General features: G+C 40.8%; 1 protein-coding gene across 1 annotated transcript in view; it reads right to left on the bottom strand.

The window, feature by feature from the left end:
- LOC127644785 (XK-related protein 4-like) overlaps positions 1-27446 on the bottom strand; it is a 133015-nt gene that overhangs the window by 22655 nt on the left and 82914 nt on the right. Inside the window, exon 2 of the mRNA XM_052128164.1 lies at positions 16308-16507. Coding sequence (XP_051984124.1) covers positions 16308-16507 — 200 coding nt within the window. The remainder of the gene's footprint in view (positions 1-16307; positions 16508-27446) is intronic.

The raw sequence follows: 27446 nt of genomic DNA, 5'->3' as shown, positions 1-27446 counted from the left end.
CTGTTTGCGAACATTCAGACCCCAGCCATGCCGCTAGGGGAGGTGTTGAGAGTTAAATATGAGGATGCTCAAGATGCTGTTTAACTACTCGATGAGGTATCATTTAAATGTTGTAGCCTACAATTTTTACATTGTGCACTCATGTCGCTAATGCACTAAGATGCTATCCGCTATATCCGTATTGTAATCCATGATGAAACCGATCATATAGATTGTACAGATGTTAGAGTTTGCACCAGCTCACTAATAAATGTATGCACAGAGTAGTTCTAGCGGGAAGACTAGCAGCTGTACATTGTCACACCATTATCTAGGTAACTCCAAGCCAATCACATGTAAGCAAATGCTTTATAAGTCTGCTCACAATCTATCACATTGCTGTTTCAGTGTGCTAACACGGCAACCTCCACCAACCCACCACCACCAGATGAGTCCTGTCCTGCATGGGGGTAGGCTTCTCGCCCCTGTCTCCTATCTCTTGCAGGATATGACGGATCCGAGTACAACTTCTTCGGACCACCAGACGGGGTTTACCCCATAGAGATTACATTTCTGTTTTATATTCATCAAATAAATGTCATCTTAAATTTCACTCAAGTCTGCGAGTCTTCCTGATAGAACTGCACACCAGTGTGTTCATGTTGACTGATCTTGACTGACTGAACAACCTAAACATAACAAGCGGTCAGCCTCATAGTAAGTAGGGCTCCAGGTCACAAGTTTTTTTAAAATTATGAACCACCTAAACTAACTCAAAAGCACCTTCTTTTTGGTCAGATTTTGTTCTAAATGATGTCACACCTGTTCATTCTTTGATTTTGTATGAAGCATGCAGGGGCCTTTACACTACACAACTTTTAAAATCTGAATAGATTTCAAAATACTAAGTTTCATACACTTGCCAGCTTTGAAAATCACTACAGTCAAAAACTGGGCATCCCACGCCAAATGACTGGGGATCACTTATTACCCGACTTTCATGTTGATTTGATCCAGTCAAAATGGGGGTAGCCCCCCTCAGGACGGGGCGCGTGTATAATCCACTTCGGCCCTCCCAGTACCTCCACGAAACCTCTCCATTCCCGCCGCCTCTGGTGTTTCAGGAGTTAGAGGCTTCCAACGAAAAGTTGGGTGTACCGTTGCTTCCTGCCTTAGTCTAGGATGCAGAACACTCGACATCCCCTCAACAGGAAGTGTCAAAATGAATACCCATCTCAGAGAACCTGGCAGCGTGGAAAATTCTGCCAGGTATTTCTATGTGGGTCCTAAGAACAGTAGAAAATGGCTACAGAATTCAAATCGCTCGCCGCCCTCCATGTTTCAACGCCTTGGTCCCCACTACCATAAAACCGAAGCAGGCATGTCTACTGTGGAAAGAACTGCAAAATCTCTTGGTCAAAGGGGCCATAGAACATGTTCCCCTTCCAGAGAAAGAGTCAGGCTTTTACAGCAAATACTTCCTGGTTCCCAAGAAGGTGGGTGTTGCGTCTGATCTTAGATCTTTGAGGCTTGAATCACTCAGTCAGGGTGTTCAAGTTCAAGATGTTGATAACTATCAAGACGGTCGTGTCACAAATCCAACATCACGATTGGCTGGTCACGATCGATCTCATGGATGCATATTTTCATATAGAAATTCTGCCACAGCACAGGAAGTTCCTGAGGTTCGCTTTCAGGGGCAAAGCCTTCCAGTATCAGGTTCTTCCATTCGGACTAGCCCTGTAACCCTGCACATTTACAAAATGCTTGGATGCAGCACTGGCTCCTTTGCGACTCTGGGGCATCCGCATTCTGATTTACATAGACGACTAGCTGATACTAGCACAGTGTCAAGAACTGGCAGTTCAGCACAGGGATATTGTCTTAGCTCATCTGGTTTCTCTGGGTCTGAGACTCAATGTCAAAAAGAGCATTCTCTCTCCCACTCAAGAAATTACCTATCTGGGGGTTATATGGAAGTTGATCACGATGCGGGCACAATTGTCTCCCCCTCCGAATCATGTCCATTCAGAACACCCTGAGCAATGGCAGGCTAGGTCTAGGTTGCACTGTTTGTCAGTATCAACGAATACTAGGTCTCATGGCGTCTGCGTCCATGGTGATACCTTTGGGCCTTCTGCACATGAGACCTTTTCAGCTGTGGAAAAAGCCATGGGATTTCATCCAAGGGCCAGTCCCCTAAGGCAAATAAGGGTTACGCATAGCACGCTTTGTTCCCTTTCTATGTGGTTCAGACCCCGGTTTCTTACCTTGGGTCCCACTCTAGGTGCGTCTTGTCATCGCAGGTTGCTAACGACAGACGCCTCCCTGACGGGCTGGGTAGCAGCCTTAAGTGGTCGTCCAGCTCAAGGGGATTGGGAGGGTCATTAACTGTCTCGAGTTGATGGCTGTATTTCTGGCCCTGAAATACTTCCTTCAGAGGCAGCCATTTCTTGGTGTGGGTGGACAACACAGCGGTAGTCTCTTACATAAACCATCAAGGAGGTCTACGTTCACGCCAGCTCAACAGACTTACTGTCTGGACAGAAAATACTGACAGGGGAGTGGAAACTCCACCCCGAGGTAGTGAACAAATCTGGTTGAGATTTTACAAGAGCAGAAGTGGACCTCTTTGCATCCTAACACCCCCCCCCCGGGGTCTTGACGCAATGGGACATACATGGCCCAGAATTCGCCTGTATGAAAAAAGATTTTTGCAAGCATTGAAATTCCTTCAAGACAGTTGGAAACAATAAAAGCCAATGCCGGACTTGATTTAGCACTCTGTTCAGTCCAACACTATCCACCAATGATTAGTTTTAGGAGTGAACATGTTTTTTCTAGTCAGCAGAATGAAGAGTTTTCTTCATTGTTCAAAATGTTTTATAATCCATATTTTATTATCCATATAAGTCTTATCACAGCCATCAAAAACTACTGTAGTTTAGAATGGGGAAGACAAGCTTATTGTCACTGTGTGAGCACTGTTGAAAAATGTGCTCTACAGTATCTGATAATGGTGTCTATATTAAATGCAGATTAATTAATTGTTATATTAATTTGCATATGGCTGGACCACAACTTGCCTGTGAAATGGACTTTTGTTCCTGCCTATTTAGATATGCTGGGGAAATTGTGTGATGCTTCCACAAAGAAGAAATTTGCTTTAAGAATCAGTGGCAAAGATCAAGCGCTTCAAGAAATTTAAGATGCACAGTAATGAGGTACATAAAATTTACATCAGCCAACATGTACAACAAGGCATTAGTTGTATTGCCAAAGGTGTTTTACACAAACGATCAGTGCTAAACATTTTAAGAGAAATGCTTCTTAGAGATAATGTAGATTTTTAAAGTATAGAAATAGTCTTCAGGCCTAAGAACAATAAAGTTGTGGACTGCTGCTTCAACTCTTCAATTACAGTAATGTACCACTAGAGTGATGCCACCCATATGTTTTCAAACAAACATCTTTTTTTTAAAGGTAGTGTGTAATTTCTGCGTCACTAATGACACCAAACGGAATTGCAAAAAATTACTTTTCCTGAACTCTCCCTTCATTGGTCATTGGACAGTAAATAAAAAGTCTCACCCCAATCACACACTATTGGTTGAGCCAATGTTGCTATATCGGGTGTGTCAGAATGCTCAAACATGCAATGTTTTAAAAGCACCACAGAGCCACAGTGTTTGGGAAATATAAACCTGCAGTATGAATGGCTTGCTTATAGTTGTCTATTCACTTAATGGCATGACAGGGAAAAAGTGTTCAAATACAGCAGTATTTGTTTTATGTGGAATGCTTTTTCCTGCGTTGAAGTGTTGCAGGAAATGGTCAGGCTGAGTAGCTTTTATGTGAGCAGTTAGATAGGGTTGATGGAAAAACACTGAAAGTGAATGATGACTGAGGCTAACATTTAGCAAAACTCTTTTGGTGTTTCACAATATAAAGTAATAAAGATGGTCCACCCTCTTGAACCACCTAATGGCCAGCTTAGACCAGCTAGAAATCAGCTACCATGTTCCAAAACATGTGAAAGAAATCTGAGCATCAGAGGCTTCTCCACTCTGCTCAACCAAACACCATGAGCAAAACTGACTCCTGACCCCACCGCCACTGTAGCAGACACTTAGATCCTCCCTATTCAAAAGAGGATTTTTGGTAGCTCTGTTGCATTAGGAGCTCAGGACCCCTGCTTTCATAAATTATTTTTTAGCCTTAATCTGAGAAAATTTTGACAGTCCCTGGGCACTTTTGTTTTTTGAATATAATGAAGAACAGGAAACAGCACATAAAGGCACTGGGGCTTTAACTGCAAGGCAGGGCTCTGGAATCTACAAACCACAAAATCACAAATCAACAGAATAGCCATTTATGAACAGCTCTTTCAACATGACTTGCTGAACAGTAAGTAAAGAGGGAGAGAAGAGGGGATATTAAGTAGCTATAGTTTCTTTTTTTTTTATGAATAGCGGTTAGTGGCAGCTGTCTGAAAGGTCATGACAATGTCAAGCTGAAGGTTTTAAATTGCTCGATAAATCTACCTTAGAGTTTTTAGTAACAATGGGGAAAATGAGAATAGATGGCATTCTGATGTTTTTTTGTTTTTTTCTATTTTCTAGATTGTTCTATATTGCAGTGATGGACTGGCTCTCACAGAGCCAGACATTTGACTGTTGTCTGGTCCACTTATTCTGTCCAATAACCGCCTAAAGCCCTTCTGAAAGGAAGCCTGCAAGGTTTGCATAGATTAGCGTAACATGGCCATTACATAGCGGTACATGATAGTACCCTGGTGAAGAGACAAGAGGCCATTCTTTTTGAATGGATGCCTATGGAGGAAATGTTTCTCAATGCTGAATATTGAATTTTTCACAGACTTTTATCATTTATTGAATTAACAACCTGTCTGCTAATCTTCAACATGTCCGCCCCTGTGCAGTTCCTGGATGCGGTTGAGTTCTCTCCACTCCTGACGGTTATAGACGCTGCCTCGTGTGTCTGGGCAGCGGTCACACCAAGGCAGCATTTGTGGATGGTTCGTGTACTCACTGCGAGAACCTTACCATGGCAACACTGGGGTCGCGGCTTACCATCCTAAAAAGGAACGGCACTCCAGCTGCCCCCCGCGTCGCACCTTCTTCCCACAGGATTGAGGACAACCCGGCTGGTGAAGGAGGCGATTTGGGGATGGCAGCAGGCTCTGTTTTACTGGGTACATCCCCACGAACCACCCGCCCCATGACACTCTCGTTGACTTCTTCCCGGGCTTGGGGTGACAGCGGCTCGCCTTATGGCCAGTCTGCATATATCCTTGAGCCCTCCCGAGCTGGATGATGAGCTCACTGCTGCATCGGAGAGTGTTTCAGCATCTGACAGGGTCTACTCGATTGGGCTGCCACCTTCGTGTCGGCACGCCCAGATGGCTGCCGTCAGTGTGGGGTTGGACTGGAACACTCCGTCCTCCCCACAGCCTTCACGGCTAGATGACTGGTTCCTCAGGTCTGGGCACCGCTCATAGCCACGCCAACCCCCAAACCCCCCCTGGTTCCTTTCTTCCTGGAGGTGCATGATGAGCTGACGAGGTAGTGGAGGGCACCTTTTACTGCCCGCAACCAACCTCCTTGCTCATCCGCTCTTACTATCCTCAGCGGCGGAGCAGCCCACGGGGACTCGGTGGTCCCCCAGGTGGACAGAGTGGTTGCGATCCACCTGTGTCCCGAGAATGGCAACACCTTGTGGGATCGCATGGTGCTACCCTGCAAGGCCTGTAGGATGACGTTGTCACTGAACTCCAAAGCCTACAGTGCTGCTTGACATGCCGCCTCTGCCTTGCATGCCATGGTTCCCAAGCCTTCCTGAGAGTGACGACCCAGGGAATGAGACGTTTGCTCCGGAGCAGGTAAGCAAACCACTCCGTCCCCCGGTGGAGGGCCAGGAGGAGAATCCTCAGTTCAGTTTGTTTTCTTTGCCGCACCCCCTTTGGGCTATTTTCCAACCCTCTTATAGGCTATTTTCCCACCCGAAAAAATCAGCATTGGGAGTAACAAGATAAAAGTATCATATGTTATGTAATCAGATTACTTTATTTCCTAATAAATTAACGTGTTGCTTTTGTACACTTCTACTGTCCCTGTATTGCGAGAAATCAGGAGTAATATTGTGCAAACTTTGGGGAGGAGATGTAGTATGATGGGCAAGACTATTTAGCAAAGACGAGTCACTTCTATTTAAATGAATGGAAGAAACTGGAATGCCCAACCATGAAGATTTAGCACCAAACAGTCAATAGTCTATCAAAACCTTTTCAATAGAGACATCGACTGTCAATCAACTCGATAACAAGCATGCGCATTTCGTGTTTTGGCGTAATATGAGGTCAACATTCAGTTGAGTGAAACGTGATTGATTCATGTGTTAATACACACTGCTTTAAAAAAAGTTATGCAACCAAACTGCTCCGTGTTACAGCTCCCTGTAACTGGGAGAATGGGATGAGAAAAGCTGGCTCTGGATCGGTGACTCCAAGCAACGTTTTATTGTAGGATATTTAGGGGTACTGATGAATTTAGACAGGAACATTTAACGTGCCTGTCTTCTAACACCAATATTTGAAAGGGAATTTTGTATGCTAAATTTAGAAGGGAATTTTGTGCACTTTTATATCTTGAGAATGGTACAAGAATGGTAATAAAACATGAAAATCCTTGGTTACAAATCATACTGGTTAATTTCTTGGTTATACAACATGGATAAAGCATTACACACATTTTAGAGGTATATCAGGCTATAATAATTAATTTGTCAGTTATACAAGTTACCACAGTTCAAAGCAATTGTCAGAATTACCAAGCAAGCCTAGGTATTATATAAATCATGAATTTAAATGCATTCTGTACATTTTAGAAGGTTAAATCAGTAAAGTACTGTTACTTTTTGTAGAATGTTCCTGGATTAAGGAATGTCCTTTTTAAAATGCTGTTTGCTGAACAATAATCACAATGTCACGTGATCTGATGAGTCTAAGTGTAGCAAACTGGTTTATATCGGAGGACAGAATATTGTGTGTCCCGAGTCTCTCGGGAACTCCAAGAGTTTGTGTTCTGTCTTTTATTGCTTCGACCTTTGAACTTAAGGCCTCTTTGCAGAGAAGTTTTAAGTCATATGGGATCTAGTCTCCTTGTTAGTTTTATTGGCCAGATGTGTGACTTACTGGCACCTGAAGTCTTTCCATTTATGACGTTGTGGAATTCCAGGATTAAGATTAGGTAAATCATGTCGTTTCAATTCACCTGCATGTATAATCCAACACTATATTGATTGTGTATGCAGAGAAAATGTCTTGTTTCTAAAAATATTCTACATTTTTGTTTTATAATAAACAAGTATTTTGATTCATGAAAAAAAAAAAAACTTTTTTGACATCTTGGTAACAAATCTGTATGCACCGTGGATCAACTCATAACAAGCATGCACTGAGATGACTTAAGTGAAAAATACTCATTTATTCATTCATCTTATTCCTTGAACATTTGAGGCTGGCATTTCCAACTGAATAATATACTGACTTTTGAAAAACATCTTAAGTTGACTCTGACATTGACAATGGACACATCACAGGATGGCATATATGATGCAGGTCCAAGTGTTGGACTTTGCTGCTTTAGGTAAGACAGTGGTTATTCTTCATTATGCATATTGGCTGCCATGTTGATGGAAAAACAAATCATGCATATTCATCTTATTGATTCTTTATTTTAAATATGACATGAAGACCTAATTTCTAAATATCTGTTTGTTTACTATGTTGTTTTGACAAGAGTGTTGTAAAGTAGCTAGCATGACCTGTTATGCCTCTTGTATGCAATGCATGGCTTATTTGTATGGAATGCATAGCATTGTAGAAGAGAAGGGGTCTGTGACACTTTAATTTCCATAAAAATAAACGTTTTAATTAATTAAGTAACTTTTTTAAGGATTAACGCAATATTATAATCAAGTTAATTTTAAACGTAACCCAACACTGTTGTTATCACTCTAGCATTGCCAAATATCTGATTGACCTTTGGTTGTTTTCAAAATTTTGTTTGTACCTTACTTTAATAAAGCGTTTATATCCCTAGCAAGTACTTTCCACCGCATTGAGCACAAGGAAGAATTTGTATGAATATTAGCCACCAACCCTGCGCCTGAATATCATTTATGTAATTTTTTTGTTGTTGCTCTTGTGCAACAAAACAATCTGTTCCTTAATACATTAAATAAATTTGAGGAACTTCTGTTCTATTTTTAGATATTTATATTTTGCGGGAGTCCAGCAAGTTTTTTTATTTCTCCCGCACCTGCACTCAGCAATCAAAACTTGCCCCATGCAGCACTTTGTTGGGCAGCCTCCAGCGGATTCCATGGCCAAAATTAGCTGTAAGTACCGTTCGCGATCATGGTCGGATAAAGTATTTTGCGGTACGCATGCTTCTGTTTCCCATTGTTAATTTGGTGTCGATGAGAGATGCTGTCTGTCTCCATTTGTCTTACACCTCTTGTACATATTTGTACAGTGCTGTGATAATTTGTTGTTTATTGTGTATTACTGCTTTTAAACTACTTTATTTTTGCCATGAAAATAACCTTAAAATAATGAGACGTTGTGTCGAATGAAGTGACAAAAGGGGTCTTCTTGGGATGCCAAACGTACCTCTGAACCTGAGAAAAGGCCAATGTCAAGTTGGCAGACAGAATTTGCATGCCCCGCCAAGGACATACGGGTATAAAGGGAAGCGGGGCAGCGAGTGCCAGTCAGGATTTTGCACTGAGGAGCCGAAAATAAGGTACGGCCGTTTACAGTGGTAGGTCTATTGCTGTGACAGGAGGGACACAATGTCTCATTCCCTCCCTCGGGGAACGGAGGTTACAACAGTAACCATGACGTTCCCCTTCTGTCACTCACTCGACGTTGTGTCGAATGAAGTGACACAAGGGGTCCCATCTAAAAACGCCCCGCACTGACTGTGTTACGTGAACTGTCGAGACAGGTGCAAGCAGGCTACTGCGTGCTAGAGGCAACTGTGTCGGCTGCCCGTAGCCCTCCCCAACGCCCCCAAAGAGATGTCACATACAGACCTTAGGTTCCCTGCACCCCTGAGGGGGGACAGGTGCTACATGACTAGCATGGGAGCAAGCTCGGCAGCCGCGCCTTTTCTCTCACCAAGTCTCCCACATAGGACGTGAAGTGGCTGGGGCTGTCTTAAAGCTATGAAATGCATCTGGGTAGGCGGTCTTTCCCAGTCCTATTCTTTCAGGTGGAAAAGACCCTGCAGAGGCCACATTCTGCCCAGTCTAGGGGGAGGTAACATGTGGCAAATACAGCACGACGGTTGTGAAGCCGTACGTGGGAAATGGCACGGTGGTAGGTCCAGCCTAATGAGGGGGGACTCTACAAGCAGGGTGACCGGGGCAGCGGGGCTGCCTAAGGGAAACGCGGGTCCGCTGACAGGGGGACTGTACCGCAGGAAATATATCACAGGGAGTTTTTATGAAAAGGGAACTAAGCTCGCGGAGCCCGACCACAGTAGAAAGCACCTGTGACTTGTAGTGGGTCTGGCCGCGAATTGCTCTACTGAATTCGCAGGCCAGAAGGCTAGGGAGGAGAACATCCAGGGAGAAACACTTAGTGGCTAACCTGGGATAGAAGGCACACTGGATCAACTTGGTGAAGGGCGCTGTGTGCAAGCGGAACACCCGGTCGGTTGTGCCGCGTTACTGAGTTCTACCGGCTCGGACCTGACAAAACACGGGACGAGACCAACTCAACCCTGAGATTGTAAAATCTGGCAAATGTATTGGGTGTTGCCTAGCCTGCTGCTCTGCAGATTTCTGCTAAGGAGGTGCCAAGGGCCAGTGCCCACGAGGATGCCACACTTCTCATAAAGCCTGGGTGTGATAAGCTAAAGAAATAGCATCAACAACCCAGTGAGCTAACCTCTGTTTGGAGACGGCGTTCCCTTACCGCCGTCCAGCATCGAGAAGGCTGGGTCTGCCTCCTCCCGGGGGAGCTTGCTTGCAGGCTCACAACCTGGTCCCTGAAGGGGGTCGTAGGAACCTAGGGCACGTAGCCCGGTCGCAGCCTCAGGATAACATGTGAGAATGTGCCAGACCGAACTCTACTGCGTCGTGGTGGGCTGCGATAGCAGCTACATACACCTTCAGGATGGAAGGGGACAGCCTCCCCTCCAGCCTCTGCTGCAGGAATGAAAGCACTGACCGAACTGCGCACCTCTGCGGGTCTTCGGCTCGGGAAGAACACCAATTTGCGAACAAGCGCCACTTCAAGGCGTAAAGTTCCCTGGTGGAGGGAGCTCTGGCTTGGTTGATCGTGTCTACGACTGCAGGTGGCAGATCCACTAGATCTTCCGCATCCCACCCAGGGGCCAGACGTGGAGGTTCCAGATGTCTGGGCGCGGGTGCCAGAGGGTGCCCCGTCCCTGAGAAAGAAGGTCCTTCCTCAGGGGAAGTTTCCAGGGAGGTGCTGTCACGGGGAGCATAAGATCCGAGAACCAGGTCCGGGTGGGCCAGTTAGGGGGCACCAGGATGACCTGTTCCTCATCCTCCCTGATCTTGCACAGCACCGGTGCAAGAAGGCTCACTGGGGGAAATGCGTACTTGCGCAGCCCCCGGGGCCAGCTGTGTGCCAGCACATCTGTCCCGAGAGGAGCTCCTGTCAGGGAGTACCAGATCGGGCAGAGGGAGTTGTCTTGGGAGGCAAAAAGATCTATCTGTGCCTTGCCTAATTGGTCCCATATCTGCAGGACTACGTGGGGATGGAGCCTCCACTCTTCTCTGGGTGAAACCTGCCACGACAGCGCGTCCGCCTTCGTGTTTTGGTTGCCAGGGATGTGAGTGGCGCACAGGGTCTAAGGGTTCCGGGGAGTAAAAGGTGCCACGACCGCGTCAGCTCGTCATGCACTTCCGAGAAGAACGGAACCAGGGGGGCATGGCTATGAGCGGCACCCGGACCCGAGTAACCGATCAATTAGCCGTGAGGGGGGAACGGAGGTTTCCAGTCCAGCCTAGCGCTCACAGCTGCCCGGGAAAGCATAGCGGACATCTGCACCTCAGCATCAGACAGGGCGAGCAGACCCGAAGATGGCAGCCCAGACGAGTCATCAGAATCAGATTCCGGGTGCTCAAGGGAGAATGCCGGTTGGCCGCAGGTGAGCCTCACTCACCCTGAGCTCAGACGGAAGCAAGCAAGCGTGCCGGGGGGGCTGGTGGTTCGTGGGGATTTACCCGGCGAAACCGAGCCCGCCGTTATCCCCAAGTCGCCTTCATCGCCACCCGGGTCGTCCTCAATCATGTGGGAAGAAGGAACGACACGGGGGGCGGCTGAAGTGGCTTTCTTTCGTGAGAAAAGAAAGCCGCGACCGCAATGTTGCCATGGCTATGTTGTCGAACTGAGATATGAACTATTCATAAAACGCTGCCTGCCTGTGATCGCAGCCCAGGTACGCAAGGCAGCTTTTATGACCATCAGAAGTGGAGAGAAATCAACCGCATCCAGAAACTACACAGAGGCGGAAAGACATCTTTAAAAAGATGCGTCCTGAAAAGGACGTTCAACGCCTGCTGTGTATTGCTCTTTTATGAGTGGGAACTCAAACTCTTTTAGAGAAAATAAACTCTTTAGGAGGAGAAACACTCTTTCAGGCAATGAAAGTGCTGTTGAAGCGCCCAGGGGCATAGACTGCACAGCGTGTAGAGAGAGAGAATGCCAGCTGGAAACGCGCCATAGATCCAACAGCAGTGCTTATCGCCAGTAGAGGTGAGTGAAACAGTGGTGTCAGCTTGCTGTTGCACAACCATTTGGCTCCGAAGAAAAATTCTGACAGGCACTCGCTGCCCCGCTTCCCTTTATACCCATATGTCCGGGGCGGGGCATGCAAATTCTGTCTGCCAACTTCACATTGGCCTTTTCTTGGGTTCAGAGGTTCGTTTGGCATCCCAAGAAGACCCCTTGTGTCAATTCGACACAACGTCGAGTGAGTGACAAAAGGGGAACTGAACAAAAAGGCATTTTCACTCCGTTTTCTCTGAATTTCATCATATGAGACTCGTCTGTCACCAGATAGATCACAAGAGACCGGTTTCAGTCAGAACTCAGTTTTGTGTTTTGCCTTTGTAGGGCAGTATCATTGCTTATTACACTTCTGTCAAACAGAATAGTCAAACAGAAAAAATTATCATCATTTAATATTAATACTATAACTTATATGTTATTGATCTCTCCATCTAATATATTTCCTTTCATTCCATATTTATTTTCATCCTTGATATTATTTCTCTCCACTCCATCCTTGCCTTCGTGGGGCCTCTGAGTTGTCTTTGTTATTTGCTTTAAGGCTGTAATTCTAATGACTCTGAAAGTACATTGCTTTATTTTATGTCTTAGTAATGGAGGTAATATACAAAGAATAAGGTTGTCAGGGCCCACTTCAGTCTTATGATTATATAATTTTTTTTTAATCAGTTTTTTTATTTCAATATACAGTGTAAAATATAGCAGTTATATTGGGCCTTATGATCTCGACAATTACGCCATGTTATGTCAAAAAAAAAATTGTAGTCAGAGTTGTCAACCTCAGTTCCTATAATACATCTATAATGCACTGTACACAAAATAGTTACACTCAGGACCTTAAGGGCACAAATGCTCCCATTGAAACCTATTAAAACTGCAATATTTGATCCCAGTGCCATTAAAGCATAAAATCATGATTTCTATGATACTATGCTTTCATTCCACCAGATGGCACCATTTTTACATTATTTAGCCTATGGAGCAAATACGTGCTTTTTTCCTATTTTCTGTTTGTATTATAGAGCACTTCAGGCCAAATTAATAAATTATGCAGCTAAAATTGTGTGGGTGTGCTGGTATGGATGTCAGAGAGTGTTTTGTATGCGTGTATTGAGAAATTTGTGTGTGTGTGTGTGTGTATGTGTATGTGTGTGTGTGTGTGTGTGTGTGTGTGTGTGTGTGTGTGTGTGTGTGTGTGTGTGTAAAACAACAGTGGAATTATGTAAACAAACTGGCATTTGAAGGGTTAAAATCCTGAAAATGTATGAATATTTGATAGTTATGATCAGGACTGATGTTATTTAAAAGAATAATCTAATTGAAAGTGGAAAATAATATGAATATATCATATTATTATGGCAGTTTTTTGAAGCGGACATTTTTGTCATCTAAGGACCTCTGATTGCCTTTTTTTAATTGACACACAAGGGTTCATACTACGGCTGTTCAAAGGTGACATGTCCATTCTGTGGTGCTTAAAGCAAGTCAAAATTTCTTACAAACAGATGAGGTTTTAAGTACGGAAGAGGATTAGGGCCAAGCAATAATAAAAAAAATAAAGCCATCTCGAGATTAGTCATTATAATGCGAGATTAAACTCGTTAAATTTCGAGAAAAAAACTCGAAATACAATCTTGAGAATAAACTCATTAAATATCGAGAATAAATTCGTTGTGTTTCGAGAAAAAACTTGTTAAGTTTAATCTCGCATTATAATGACTTTATTCTCGATATTTAATGAGTTTATTCTCAAGATTGTATTTCGAGTTTTTTCTCGAAATTTAACGAGTTTAATCTCGCATTATAATGACTTTATTCTCAATATTTAATGAGTTTATTCTCAAGATTGTATTTCGACTTTTTTCTCGAAATTTAACGAGTTTATTCTCACATTATAATGACTTTAATCTCGATATTTAATGACTTTATTCTCAAGTTTGTATTTCGACTTTTTTCTCGAAATTTAATGAGTTTAATCTCGCATTATAATGACTTTAATCTCGAGATGGTTTTATTTTTTTATTATTGCTTGGCCCTAATCCTCTTCCGTATTTAAGGCTCATGCTCTGTCAAATTTCAAATCAACAAAACCTACCTCTCTATCCTAAATTTTAAATCTAAACAAAACCGATAGTGTCATAAATGAAACTTCTGAAGCAACCACATTGTTTGTGGTGCTTCTATGACAATTGTGTCTCACATGTCGACTCATTTGCTCTTTGGGACTCGTACCCCCAGTCTTTCACATTGCAAGTGCATCAGTTGATATCAGAATAAGTTTGTAAATCTAGTCTAGCAAACATTAAAATGTATCGCACTTAAATAAAAGTGTTTTGATGTCATAAGTTAGCTTTTGTGAGCAACAGAGAGAAAAGTAAGTGTTTATGAACTGATAATCTGCAGTTATACTCGTGATTTGTGTGAAAGTTAATAAAAATCATTGCTTTTGTAACGTCTCTAGTGTTTATTTCAACAGGAAATTGCTGTGATTTGTACAAGACACACTGAAATCATTTTGCTAAAATTTTGCAAAGCAAATTGTAACATTTAGAGTGAGGGAAAAAAGTATTTGATCCCCTGCAGATAATGTACGTTTGCCCACTGACAAACAAATTATCAGTCTATAATTTTAATGGTAGGTTAATTTGAACAGTGAGAGACAGAATAACAACAAAAAAAATCCAGAAAAACGCATGTCAAAAATGTCATAAATTGAATTGCATTTTAATGAGGGAAATAAGTATTCGACCCCTCTGCAAAACATGACTTAGTACTTGGTAGCAAAACCCTTGTTGGCAATCACAGAGTTCAGACGTTTCTTTTAGTAGACCACCAGGTTTGCACACATCTCAGGAGGGATTTTGTCCCACTCCTCTTTGCAGATCTTCTCCAAGTCATTAAGGTTTCGAGGCTGATGCTTGGCAACTCGAACCTTCAGCTCCCTCCACAGATTTTCTATGGGATTAAGGTCTGGAGACAAGCTAGGCCACTCCAGGACCTTAATGTGCTTCTTCTTGAGCCACTCCTTTGTTGCCTTGGCTGTGTGTTTTGGGTCATTGTCATGCTGAAATACCCATCCATGACCCATTTTCAATGCCCTGGCTGAGGGAAGGAGGTTCTCACCCAAGATTTGACAGTACATGGTCCCGTCCATCGTCCCTTTGATGCGGTGGAGTTGTCCTAAAACACCCCCAAAGCATAATGTTTCCACCTCCATGTTCGACGGTGGGCATGATGTTCTTGGGGTCATAGGCAGCATTCCTCCTCCTCCAAACACGGCGAGTTGAGTTGATGCCAAATAGCTGGATTTTGGTCTCATCTGACCACAACACTTTCACCCAGTTCTCCTCTAAATCATTCAGATGGCAAACTTCAGACGGGCCTGTACATATGATTTCTTGAGCAGCGAGACCTTGCGGGCACTGCAGGATTTCAGTCCTTCACGGCATAGTGTGTTTCCAATTGTTTTCTTGGTGACTATGGTCCCAGCTGCCTTGAGATCATTGACAAGATCCTCCCGTGTAGTTCTGGGCTCATGATCATTGAAACTCCACGTAGTGAGATCTTGCATGGAGCCCCAGACCGAGGGAGATTGTCAGTCCTTTTGTGTTTCTTCCATTTGCGAATAATCGCACTGACTGTTGTCACCTTCTCACCAAGCTGCTTGGCGATGGTTTTGTAGCCCATTCCAGCCTTGTGTAGATCTACAATCTTGTGCCTGACATCCTTGGACAGCTCTTTGGTCTTGGCCATGCTGGAGAGTTTGGAATCTGATTGATTGATTGCTTCTGTGAACAGGTGTCTTTTATACAGGTAACAAGCTGAGATTAGGAGCAAGAGTGTGCTCCTAATCTCAGCTCATTACCTGTATAAAAGACACCTGGGAGCCAGAAATCTCTGATTGAGAAGGGGTCGAATACTTATTTCCCTGATTAAAATGCAATTCAATTTATAACATTTTTGACATGCGTTTTTTGGGATTTTTTTTTGTTGTTATTCTGTCTCTCACTGTTCAAATTAACCTACCATTAAAATTATAGACTGATCATTTCTTTGTCATTGGGCAAACGTAAAAAATCAGCAGGGGATCAAATACGTTTTTCCCTCACTGTACATGAGATCAGGTTGTTAGGATAATGCTGGGATGTCTGCTGAAAAAAAAAAGTTCAAACCAGTCTAAGGTGGATAGCGGGTCTGTTCTGCAGGTTTTAAAAGGAGTTTGGGAGACAAGATGTTTGACAACTAAACCAACTAAAGACCAGCTTGACCAGGATGGAAGACTAGTTAAAGACCAGCAAAGCACCATGAGGCTGTCCCTTGAAACCTGCAGGGACTTCAGCAGCCGTTCTAACACCTGGGGTGGTAACACTTCCCAGAGGTTAAATTGCTTAATTTTCTTTTATTACTTACAATTAGAGCATGCATTTGTGAATGTGTGTGTTTGCAACAAAGGCTATGTGTTTTGTTTTGTTACCTTGTACAGCCTGCAGCTTGTGAGTCTGTATGATGATACAGAGCTGGAGCACCAGTTGAGGGGCACTCTCCAAGAAGGTCGCCAGCAGATGAAGCATGCTGACGTCTGCATACTCGTACACCATTCTCCAGTAAAACCTCCAGCGGTCATTCTCTCCACTCTGCCTGCTCCTAATACCCAGGTATATGGTGTGAAAGTACCTGCAGAGACACAAACAAAGCACTTTTTAAACCTCTTTCTCTGAACTCTCACTGAACTCCCAATGACTGGACAGAATCAGCTTCTGCGGCAAAAAATCTCAATGTGTTGTCTGCTATTCTTTTCAATGCAACCTTACTAGCCATAGGATTCTCAGAAATGTATGCCTCTGCTCTGTTTTGTAAACAAGATCTGCCATGGATGGATCTAATTTGAACTGCTGGCGAGATGCATTTTTCAATGTTACAGTCGATGACTCAATACAACAACTGATTTACCCAAACATTTTGCATTTTATCATTGTAGCATGAATAGATAGAGTGCATCCTGTTATAATGTGTGTAATTGTTATTACATACAAAGAAATTAAAGAAACGTTGTTATTAAAAGAATAGTTCCATGTCATGATTTACCCTCATGTCATTCTAAAACTTTTCTTTATTATGCAAACACAAAATTATATGTTTTAATTAATTTCTCAGGCCCTCTTCTCAATACAAAGGCAGTGGATAGTGCCTCATTTTAAAGCTTAAAAAGGACCCAAAGGAAAAGTATTTATGCTATAAAAAATCTTGTTTACAGCGGCATGCAAGAACTCTGGTTGATGCATAAGTCGCATTAACTAATTTTGGCCCTTTTTAAGCTCCAAGCACTAAATCCACTGCCATTGAATGGGAAAGACGGCCTGCAGTATTTGTTTAAATTAATCTTTTGGGTTCTGCATTTGTAAGTCATGTGGGTTTGGAAATGAGGGTGACTAAATTATGACCATATTTTCATTTCTGGCTGAACTATTCCTTTCAAGATGTTTTTTGCGTGAATCTTGGTGAGGCCCTTGTAGTTAGAAGGAAGTAACCTTTTGCATTTAGGCAGACTTAATTTACTTATGTTGAAATGGAACAGCTCCTCTGCAAAAGCTGGGATATTTTAAACTAATTGTGCACATCTGTATTTAGTATTTACCATTCTAATCTTCCTCCTAAAATCTAAATATCAATTGTAATTGTTTATATGCAAATTTGCAACAAGAGGAAGAATCAAAATTTGGTTCTACAGGTCTTTCTTCTACTTCCTTCGTTTTGTACTACACAATAAAATGGTATAAATAGAGATGTATAACATAAAACACTGAACAATCATAAACTTTATGCTATTATTTTACATACTATGTAGAACAGCGCTACTTATCTGGTGGGTCACAAGCCAAAAATGAGTCTCAGGTCTGTTCTGATAGAGTTGTGGACAGCAGGGAAAACACAAGACTTAATACAAATAATAAGATGCAACCAACCATATAAAGTAAATGTGCATAGTTAAGATTAGCTCATTAATTTTTAAAAGGGAGGCAATATTAATAATACAAATATTTTTAATAAAAAATGTATAAAACATTATGGGACATTTTTATACTTTTTGTATGAAACTATTATGGTGCTGTGTTGGGTCACCAGATAATGTTCAATGTAAAATCTGATTATTTTCGATGGCTTGGGTAGTTTCTAACAACTCATTGTAAAAACACCCCTGTGATGTAGTAGTAGTAGTAATCTGAGTTATCATGGAGTGAGAGACAATGCAGATGACTTCAAAGAAACCAGTCACTGACTGGCTTGTGCTAACTCAATGCACGTCATACGTAACTGGCTCATAACTCCTTCAAATTGTATTTTGTCAACACCTGCTAGCTAAAATCTTTAATGCCACTGGAAAAAATGAAAAGACAAATACTGTAGCTCTTTTACACATCTGTGCTGCTCTTAACACTTGTTGATACACTGATCGAAACATCAGTGCTCATAAAACATGTCTCATCCAATCAGATTTGAGGACCGGAACTAACTGTTGTATAAATATATATGTCATGCAACATACAGTAATTATCTGAAGATGTTGATTACCTGGGCAACAGTCCAAGAATAACCTGCTTGAGTTTAGTGCAAACACTATTCACACCACCAATTTACTAACCTGACTTATTGAAAAACCTTTGCTTTAAAGACCAGTTAGTATCTCAAGTCGATCATTGCATTTTGAAATCCAATCTATTTTTTTAAACAAGCAACCACAATGATCTCAAACCCTTTCACTTTTAAATGCCTTGCAAAAAAAAAGAACAAAAAAAGTAGGAAATCAGTAGGAATTGCTATAGCAACACCAACTTCTTTGTAAGAAAACACCAGAAAGTTTAACAAATCCACTGCCTTTATAGGGAAAGAAAAGACTTAGCAAGACAGCCTGTCACAGACAAAGACATTTATAACAGAATGAGTGATTGCTACACAAAAGATCTTTTTTAAAAAAGCAGTATGTCATCTGCTAATTGGAATGGATTGGTGGAGAATGTAGCACATCAGCCATTTAATAACAAACCTCAGACGTTCCAGGAATGCAGCACTGTGTGCTGTGATGCTAAAAGAAAGCATCGGCTCTCAGTGCTTTGTCTTTGCCAACTAACTGACCTGTCGCTGGGTTATTTCTGTGCAACCCCCATTGCGAAGTTTACCCCCCTGACCCTAACAGGCATCCAGCCAAGAACAGCCACACACTTACATCTACACACACTCATTGGCTATGTTCAGAAGAGCACTCTAATTTCCTACTCTTACTATTGCTGCTGTATTCATGTGTATATTGTGCACAGAGTGCACATTTTCTGTAAAATACTGTATACCACTGTGTAGGGCTGGGCGATATGGCATAAAAAATGATATCTCAATATATTTCAGCCTATTGACGATATTCAATGCATATCGCAATATTTTTGTATTTGCTGTAAAATGGCTCCTAATGTCATGTGATCTGCTCTAAAAGCAGTAAAAACTCATGAGTCCCGCATGTGCACTGAACAGCCTGTCATCCATTCTGAAGCACAAACAGACCATGTTTTTATTTTATCGCAGCCCATTGCAATTTTAAAATCACATATGACCATATTGACATTTTGGTTTTATTTTGATTATTTATTCTGAACTAGAAGGATAGTAAAATTTGTCTACTGATGTGCTTATGATGAAACTTAATGGTCAAATAAAAAGCACATTAAAAGCATTGCGATATTCACAATATTGCTTAATTTTATATTGCCAGCCAAATTATCACAATAATATAATGAATATTCTATATATCGCCCAGCCCTACCATAAAGCAATGCGTTTGGCTTGGCTTGCATTTCTAGTGTGATGGATATTTTTTTAAATTTATTTCACATAAAACTGGATTTAAAATGCAAAATAATGTTTACTTACAAGATGATAACTGGACAGCACTCTTTGAATAAAATATGCAATGTGGTGAGGTCATGTGACAACAGTTTAGCATACTACTGTTTGAAACATTTATCAGGCAATTTGCTGCCTTCAAGAGTACCTGCAAGCCCCTAAGTCTGAGTCTGGCTTTCGTTTTATGACATGCCATGCATTCAAGTCAGAAACAAAATACAGTAGTATAACAAAAAAATAATTTGCGTTCTGAAGCTTTCACGTGACTGAGTCGTTGAATTAGCCATTCACCCTCATTCCAAAACCCTGCTCTCCAAAGATTATTTTGAGACCAAAACCGAGCAAAGAACAGCATTTTTTGTTCCTGTGGCTGTAAAATTCAACAGTGGCACACAGGGATGGGGAGTAACGAAATACATGTAACAGGAATACGTATTTAAAATACAAAATAAAAGTAACTGTATTCCACTACAGTTACAATTTAAATAATTGTTATTTAGAATAAAGTTACATTAAAAAGTGTTTTTATTATGGAGGAGATTACTTTGCATTTTATTGTCATTTGTTTAATTTAATATTTAGTCCTTTCAGATGAAAAACATTTATACATATAAATTATGTGATCCAAAGTGCATCTGAACAGCAGTGAAAAACTTTCTTATGATGTGTTATATTCATACGAGCAGACAGAGAAGTACGTTTGAAGTAAGTTTAGAGCAGAAGAAATAGAAATAAACTTTGTGTAAATTGTCAGCTATACGCTAAGCTAAAATGCTATTTCCAGGCATTTTACATGCACGTTACCAGGCACGATCATATTTTTATATCAAGAAAATTCACGTTGAATCATAAATAATTTTTTCCAGTAAGACCTTTGATATTAGGGCAAATATCGTATTCTTGATAATAATTTTTTTATTGTTTTCCTGTAAAAATATTTTTAAAAAATCCTTAAAACAAGATCAATTTGATTGACCTTAGAAACATCACTGCATAAGATATTTCGGTTTTTCAGAGAATGTATTTTTAACATGTGTATTTTGTCTTACTGTACTGGCAGAGTTTTATAGTCAAAACAAGTGAATAAATATACCAGTGCTGAAGAAGTAATCCAAAGTATTTAGAATACTTTACTGACCTTGAGTAATGGAATGTTACAAATTAAATGTTACAGCATGTATTCTGTAATCTGTAGTGGAATACATTTCAAAAGTAACCCTCCCCACCCTGGTGGCACAATAGCGCCCTTAACTGACAAACATTATGAATAAGAGCCTCTATGATTCGCTTCAAATGAGAATTAACAAAGCGACTGAAAAGTGTCAATGACTGCGATTCACAGACACATTTTTATTTGCTGTTTTCAAAGTCTACAGCTGTCACAGAGACCAGTGAGATATCTCAAAAGACTTATTTCATTAATATCTTTAAGGGAGTAGGACAATTCTGTGCATACTTTTCAATTCTAAATATTAATTAGCATAAAACAAACCACAAATGGTGAGTTGACTGTCATAAAAAAACAAAACAAATTAATATTATTCAAATAATGCACAGCAATTGAAAAAATTATTGCTAAATATCTTACATTATCTTTAATGAAGACATGCCCCTTTCAAAGTCAGTAACTTGGGGATCATCTAGAATTCTAGAGTTTCTCAATTGTAAATTTGACTTTGCTTGGTCATTCATTTGCTAAGTAGTAAGCTAGTATTGTATTTCAACTATAGCCATTCTCTGTCCCCTGAGATTCATTAACAGGAAGTGCACTGCATCTTAGCTTGTCTTATCTTATCAAGAGAGTTTCCCAAAATTCACACCCTTGGCAATAAAATAATATAAATTTGTATTGAGTATGAGGATCGTTGCAACAAATATATAAACAATACCATGTGCACAAACTACGCTTATGGGGATATAGTCTAGTTTGCATGGTGTTTTCATTGATTTCTTTGAGAGTGGCTGCCGCCCACACTTGTCTATCAGATTCACTCTCTTGCACATTGATCATTTGTATGCAAAGCATGCTTTTATAATACACTGCTTGCCAGCTTCAATTAATGCACAGGCAATGCATTTACAAGTAAAAGATAGTGGATGTATTGATTTATGGACAGAATGAAATCCTCAGAGGTAAATGTGGAGCACTGTATTCATATCAGAATAAAACAGCATGCCTGGAGGTATCCATGTTTTTTGCACACATGCTTACTGAATATAAATTGATTAAATTTAGATTGGATTGCAAATGTCATGATAAGAGGACTGTACCAGTAGTGACCAATTCAAAGGAAAACCACTATTACAAAAGTACTGCAGTCTGTTTGTGCAGAGCAGCAGGGTCATTGTACAATCTTCCTGCTGACTTTAAGAGTAGGCAACTGTCCAGCATCTTTATCAGATAAGTGGGTTTCAAATTAGGCCTGCGCTTGAAGTATCGCAGTCTCCTGGCATTTATACGACTCACCCTTAAGGCCAAACTGAGAAAGGCCTCTCATATGGCCGCTGTTTGGATTTCAGATAAGCCACAGCCTGTCTCTGTTTCCATTTTGCAATATGTATCTCCTTCTTTGACTGTCCACCAGAAACCATAGGACCAAGAGGTCTGGCTGGCCACTGCATCATATTACTGCATTTTGCCGAAAGCATGCTATCTACCTAAACCCCATTCAGAATGGGATTAGACAGATGTTGATGTGTATCCCCTTTAATTAATTGGATTAGTGCGGCATCTAAGCCTATGCCAATCAGAGTGGTGGGGGTGGGTTAATATATAAACAGCACACAAACTTCCTGAGGAAATCATAATTCATGCGTACATTTAATCATCCAAATGTAGTGGCATAATTCTTACAGGGTACCACATGCAAACCAGGCCAGAGGACCACAGATCTATATTGGGAGAGCCAAATCAAAGACAGAACAGAAATAGGTGACTGAATGAGAGATACATATGAAGGAGGAATGGAATTCCCAACTTACAGTGAAAAGAGCTATAGATAATGCATGTTTCTCTTTTTTACTCTAAAATGTACTTACTTATTAGCTAGACCAGCCTGGAAAATACATTGTTGTATCATGTTTTGAGCTAAAGATTTATTTTTTTCTGTTGTCAGATTTTATTGGTCATTCTACACATTCAATTGAAATGTAGGCTTCACGAATAGTTTTGGAGATTTCATCTTTTTCTGTTCATGTAGTTGCATGCCTGTAACCTACACAGAAATATCTGACTAGAGTCTACTCACAAATTACTTGTAGTTGTCTTTGCACAATGAGCTGGGATAGAACAAAGAAAAAATAACACTTCCTCTTTAAGATTTCTTTCCCATTTCTATCTGTACTTGTCCTTTTAAGCAAGGGTCTTCAGCTGGGGGTCTGCAAATTATTGTTTGATCCACAATTGCTACACAATAATCACTCGCGTGCAAGCGATAGCGAGGAGTATGTATTTCATGTAGTTAAAACACTTGACATGTTGAGATTCCTTGCAACTGCATGGCAAACCTTCCTCTTGTTTTGCAATAATCTTTCCTCACATTTGCCCATGATGTTTTATTTAGTTATGAACTGAGCAGAAAGCCAATCACTTTTAAAGTCTGACGAAACTGAAGTGGTCATGCAAGTAGTCATATCCACTTTGCCTTAATTGTGCTCTGTGGATGGACGGATGACAGTCTTCAGTTTCTTGTATTATTTGTTGTTTTTTTTCTTTCAGAACAACTGTCTACTTGGTGTAAATAACACACAGTGACTCACAAATCAACATAATTATAGGTATATTTTCTTAATTACAAAGTTTTACTGCTAAAGAAATTAACAATAATTTTGAAACTTAAGTATCAATTCGACCACTCACATGAGATTGAGAATTTCACATGAGACTCCAGTCATGTCAGTAACCTTATTAAAGTTGTTTCATTTTGCACAGAGAGAGTCCGTCTGTCTATCTACAGTATCTATCTTTATTGATGGGGTATGGCACAGTGATAAAAAATAAAAATAAAAAATAGCGCTTCATGTCAAAAAGGTTGTAGACACCTGCTGTATGTTAACATGTAAATGTATATCATAAAGTATGTTCTGGTACATACATTAATATGGTACCATACACATGTTCTTATAGCCATAAAACACAACACTAAATTTTTTACTATATGTAACAGTTCCCTGTTCCGTCTCTCTAGCCACCAAGCGGTCCTTGGCCTGAAAAATGTTGCTTGCTTTTAAGTGTTCAGATTTAAAGTGGTTGCTTTGGTCAAGCTGATCTGAGGCCTTTGACTGTACACTGCACTGACTTCCCCAGACAAGACGTTTCCTCCTGACATTTTTCTCCTTCACTTCTGTCTAGCGGCTTCCTCTTCATCACTGTCTCATTTAAACTCCCCAACCATCGCCACTACTAGCCAACACACACACACACACACACACACACACACACACACACACACACACACACACACACACACACACACACACACACACACACACACACACACACACAGTGTATACACAGTGTAGAGTTATGTGTTTCCCTAACCTGCCAATCAGATGTAGGAAAATAGCCCTGTAAGACCTCTTAAATATGTTTGTTCAGCTGTTGTCATATGTTGCATCATGTTTTAAAAGAGCTCTTTTAAACTGCATCTATCATGTAAAACAACCTGAAACACCAGTGTTAACTACATTCCTCATCTTCACTTTCATTCTTTTACAATCAACAATTAAAGGAATATTCTGGGATACAGTTAATACAACTCAGACAATCAATGATAATAAAAAAACAATACAAATTCATCATTGTAGCTGTATTTTTAAACTAGACAGGAAAATGAAAATGCGAAAAAGGAAAAAGAAAGTGTGAGTGTTGTTGCCAGTGAGTGTTGCTTGCCTGGCACCATGCGCTATTTTAAGTTGTTTTATCACTGAAAATTCATAGCATGCTTTTCAATAAGACACAATTTGAGACAAACAGTGTTGGATGATGGTTGCTATTGACCTATTGAAGTTTTTGAATGGAGAAATACTTGTGAAATGATATCAAGCTAAACATCAAAAATTGCTTTTGATCCATGTCAAGTCCCAGGCAAAGTTTATACAGGTCTGAAGAGAGCACACATTTATCAAATTGGACTTTTGCAGATATCTAAATGTATTTTATCCACAATTCATCTCCGTATGCTGGCTAGTCTGATGTTTGACTGATGAGTACACACACTAACTGGTACATCGCTGTAAACAACTCTCATTCAGAAGTAACAAATGTTTTGTGTTGTTTTCAGGTCTGATTTGGTCACAATATAAAAAAGTCTGTGATGATCCCATCTGTATGAATGTAAGAGCTGCTTTTAACACCTGAAGTAGGCTTATGTGGCATCCCTACTGGCAGCACTCTGAGGGTTTATGGAACTTTGATCACAAACATGGTCATACAGTGACATCACATGAAACAGGTCAATAGGGTGCTCTAAGTGGTAACTACAATAAGGTTTTCCTGTTTGCTTGGGAATTGCTAGGCAGATGCTTGTGTGTTCTGAGTAGTTACTTCAGCGTTGATTGGTGATTGCTAAACTGATTGATTTTTTAACATTTCCCTTGTGAAAAAAACGTTTTACTACCAAAACAACAACACTGATATCCAAGGAGAATTTTCATGCTCTAACATTTTCATGTTAGAGTTTTCTCTCCTTTAAAATTTAATTATAATGCAAGGTTGCCTGCAGTACTAAAACTAAGAATTTTCATTTTTCAGTTTTATATGTAGCCAATTGGAGAGGTTTTGTGTGGTTTGACTCTAGTCATGAATTGGACATGGCACCTTTAAGACCGGAGTTCTGCAACACTGGAGGTTGGCGATGCCCACTTTCCAGCACTTTCTCGTATTAGACGTGTCAGAACATATGTTGTACAAGAGAGCTCCCAGTTTTATCATCGGTTGAGAATTCTTTGGGATGCATATGGATTTGACCATGTTCTGTGCACACATGTAAGAACTGGCTTCTACTGTATTTCATTACTGTATTTCATTGTACCTTATTTCATTATCATGTTTCATAAGTGCAAAGTTTCTTAGTTTTGTATTTTCTTTATTCTTTTTTTTTTTTTAAGTGCAACATGTCCCCATCTTCCACTGCTTTCCCCCTTTTTTTAAAACAGTCATCAGATAAAACTCCCACCGGCTAGATTTTTGGTACCACGAGTGGGGTATCTGACTGTTGGGAGCCAATAGGTCCATTTTTGTGTTCTATTTGAAATAGGGCAGAGGTGATGATAGGTGCCAGTGGGACACAGAGTGGAGGTCTTCAGTGGTGCAGTTGTCCAGTAAACAGTCGTCAGCCATAGGTGACATGGCAAGGTGACAAGACTGCTGGACATGAGAAAGAGAGCACCTGATTTCTGCTGATTTCATGGGGGCACTGTCTGACACCAGTGTCTGTCAACAAAATAACAAAAAAGTGTATTATACAGACATTCAGCAACATATCCTTTGGTTTCAACGTTAAGGACTAATTAAGAGACTTTTGTTTGCACACAAGTGAACTGACACAGTTTTTTACTGAGTTGAACTGAGATAACTCAGACAATCAGATGATGAAGGTTCATGAACGAGACCATGGCAGCTATCGCCAATTCAACAGAAAGCATGACGAGACCATGGCAGCTATTGGCAATTTGAGTAGAGAGCCAACCATGTCTTATATATATGCCAAGAGAACGTCACATACAACCATATAGTAGCAATTTCAGAAAAGATGCGGGACATGTTGATGAGTTCATTGACAAGGTAGGCAGGGTGTTACTTGCTAGAAACCAGACCCCGAGGACCAGTTAGACCTCAGACTCTCCATCTTAAAGGATGCAACCTTAGAAGCGGTCAGATTATGGATGGGAAATGAACCAAAGTGACCATGTGACATCTCTGTGTACCCGAGAGAAGCTTTTCAAGAAAAGTGCAGTGTGTCTCAGTTATCACAATCATTCTATAGCCGTAAACAAATGGAAGGCAAGGATGTTCGTGCTTACTGTCTTGCTTTGTCTCAAATTCTGATTTCTATCCTATCCTTCATAAGATTGTGAGAGACAAGACACAGTCAACACTTATTGAAGGGTTCTTTAGTTACTACAGAAAGTTCTTTGAGGGTTTTTCTAGAATTGCCGGCCCTCTTCATGATTTAGTGAACCCACATACAACTCATGCTCTCATAGAGCATCAATGACTTACAGTCGAAAACACCCGTTTCACTGTCTCCGACCGAGAGTTGCATTTCACCCTCTATTGACAATCATGTTTAATGTTTAATTTGCTTGTTATGGACAATATTCGTTAAGAGGGAGAAGATATCCGCGGATCGTGATGTCAGAGCATTCACATGCTAATCAGTTTATGATTGCAGCACATCAATCACCAAAGGAAGCGGTAAAACTGTCAAAACTTGTAATGCAAGTAGGAAAAGCTGTAATATCTGCTTGTTTAGGGTGACAATATGTCCTTACCCCTGAAAGGAACAGTAGTAACCCTAAAGGAAGTTCGCCTACTCTGCCGGGTTATACAACAGCTGAACTGAAGGATTTTCAAATGAAAGATCCCACTTTCAGTTATTTCAGAACCTTTTGGGAACATAAATAACCTAACACTTGGGAGAGATCTGGCTTATCAAAGTCTATTCTGTCACTGATAATGCATTGGAAGTGAGTTAGAGAGCTGGATGGCTTGCTTTATCGC

The sequence above is a fragment of the Xyrauchen texanus genome, chromosome 6 (genome assembly GCF_025860055.1).
Source record: "Xyrauchen texanus isolate HMW12.3.18 chromosome 6, RBS_HiC_50CHRs, whole genome shotgun sequence".
Lineage (NCBI taxonomy): Eukaryota > Metazoa > Chordata > Actinopteri > Cypriniformes > Catostomidae > Xyrauchen > Xyrauchen texanus.
This window is presented reverse-complemented; position numbering and strand designations above follow the sequence as displayed.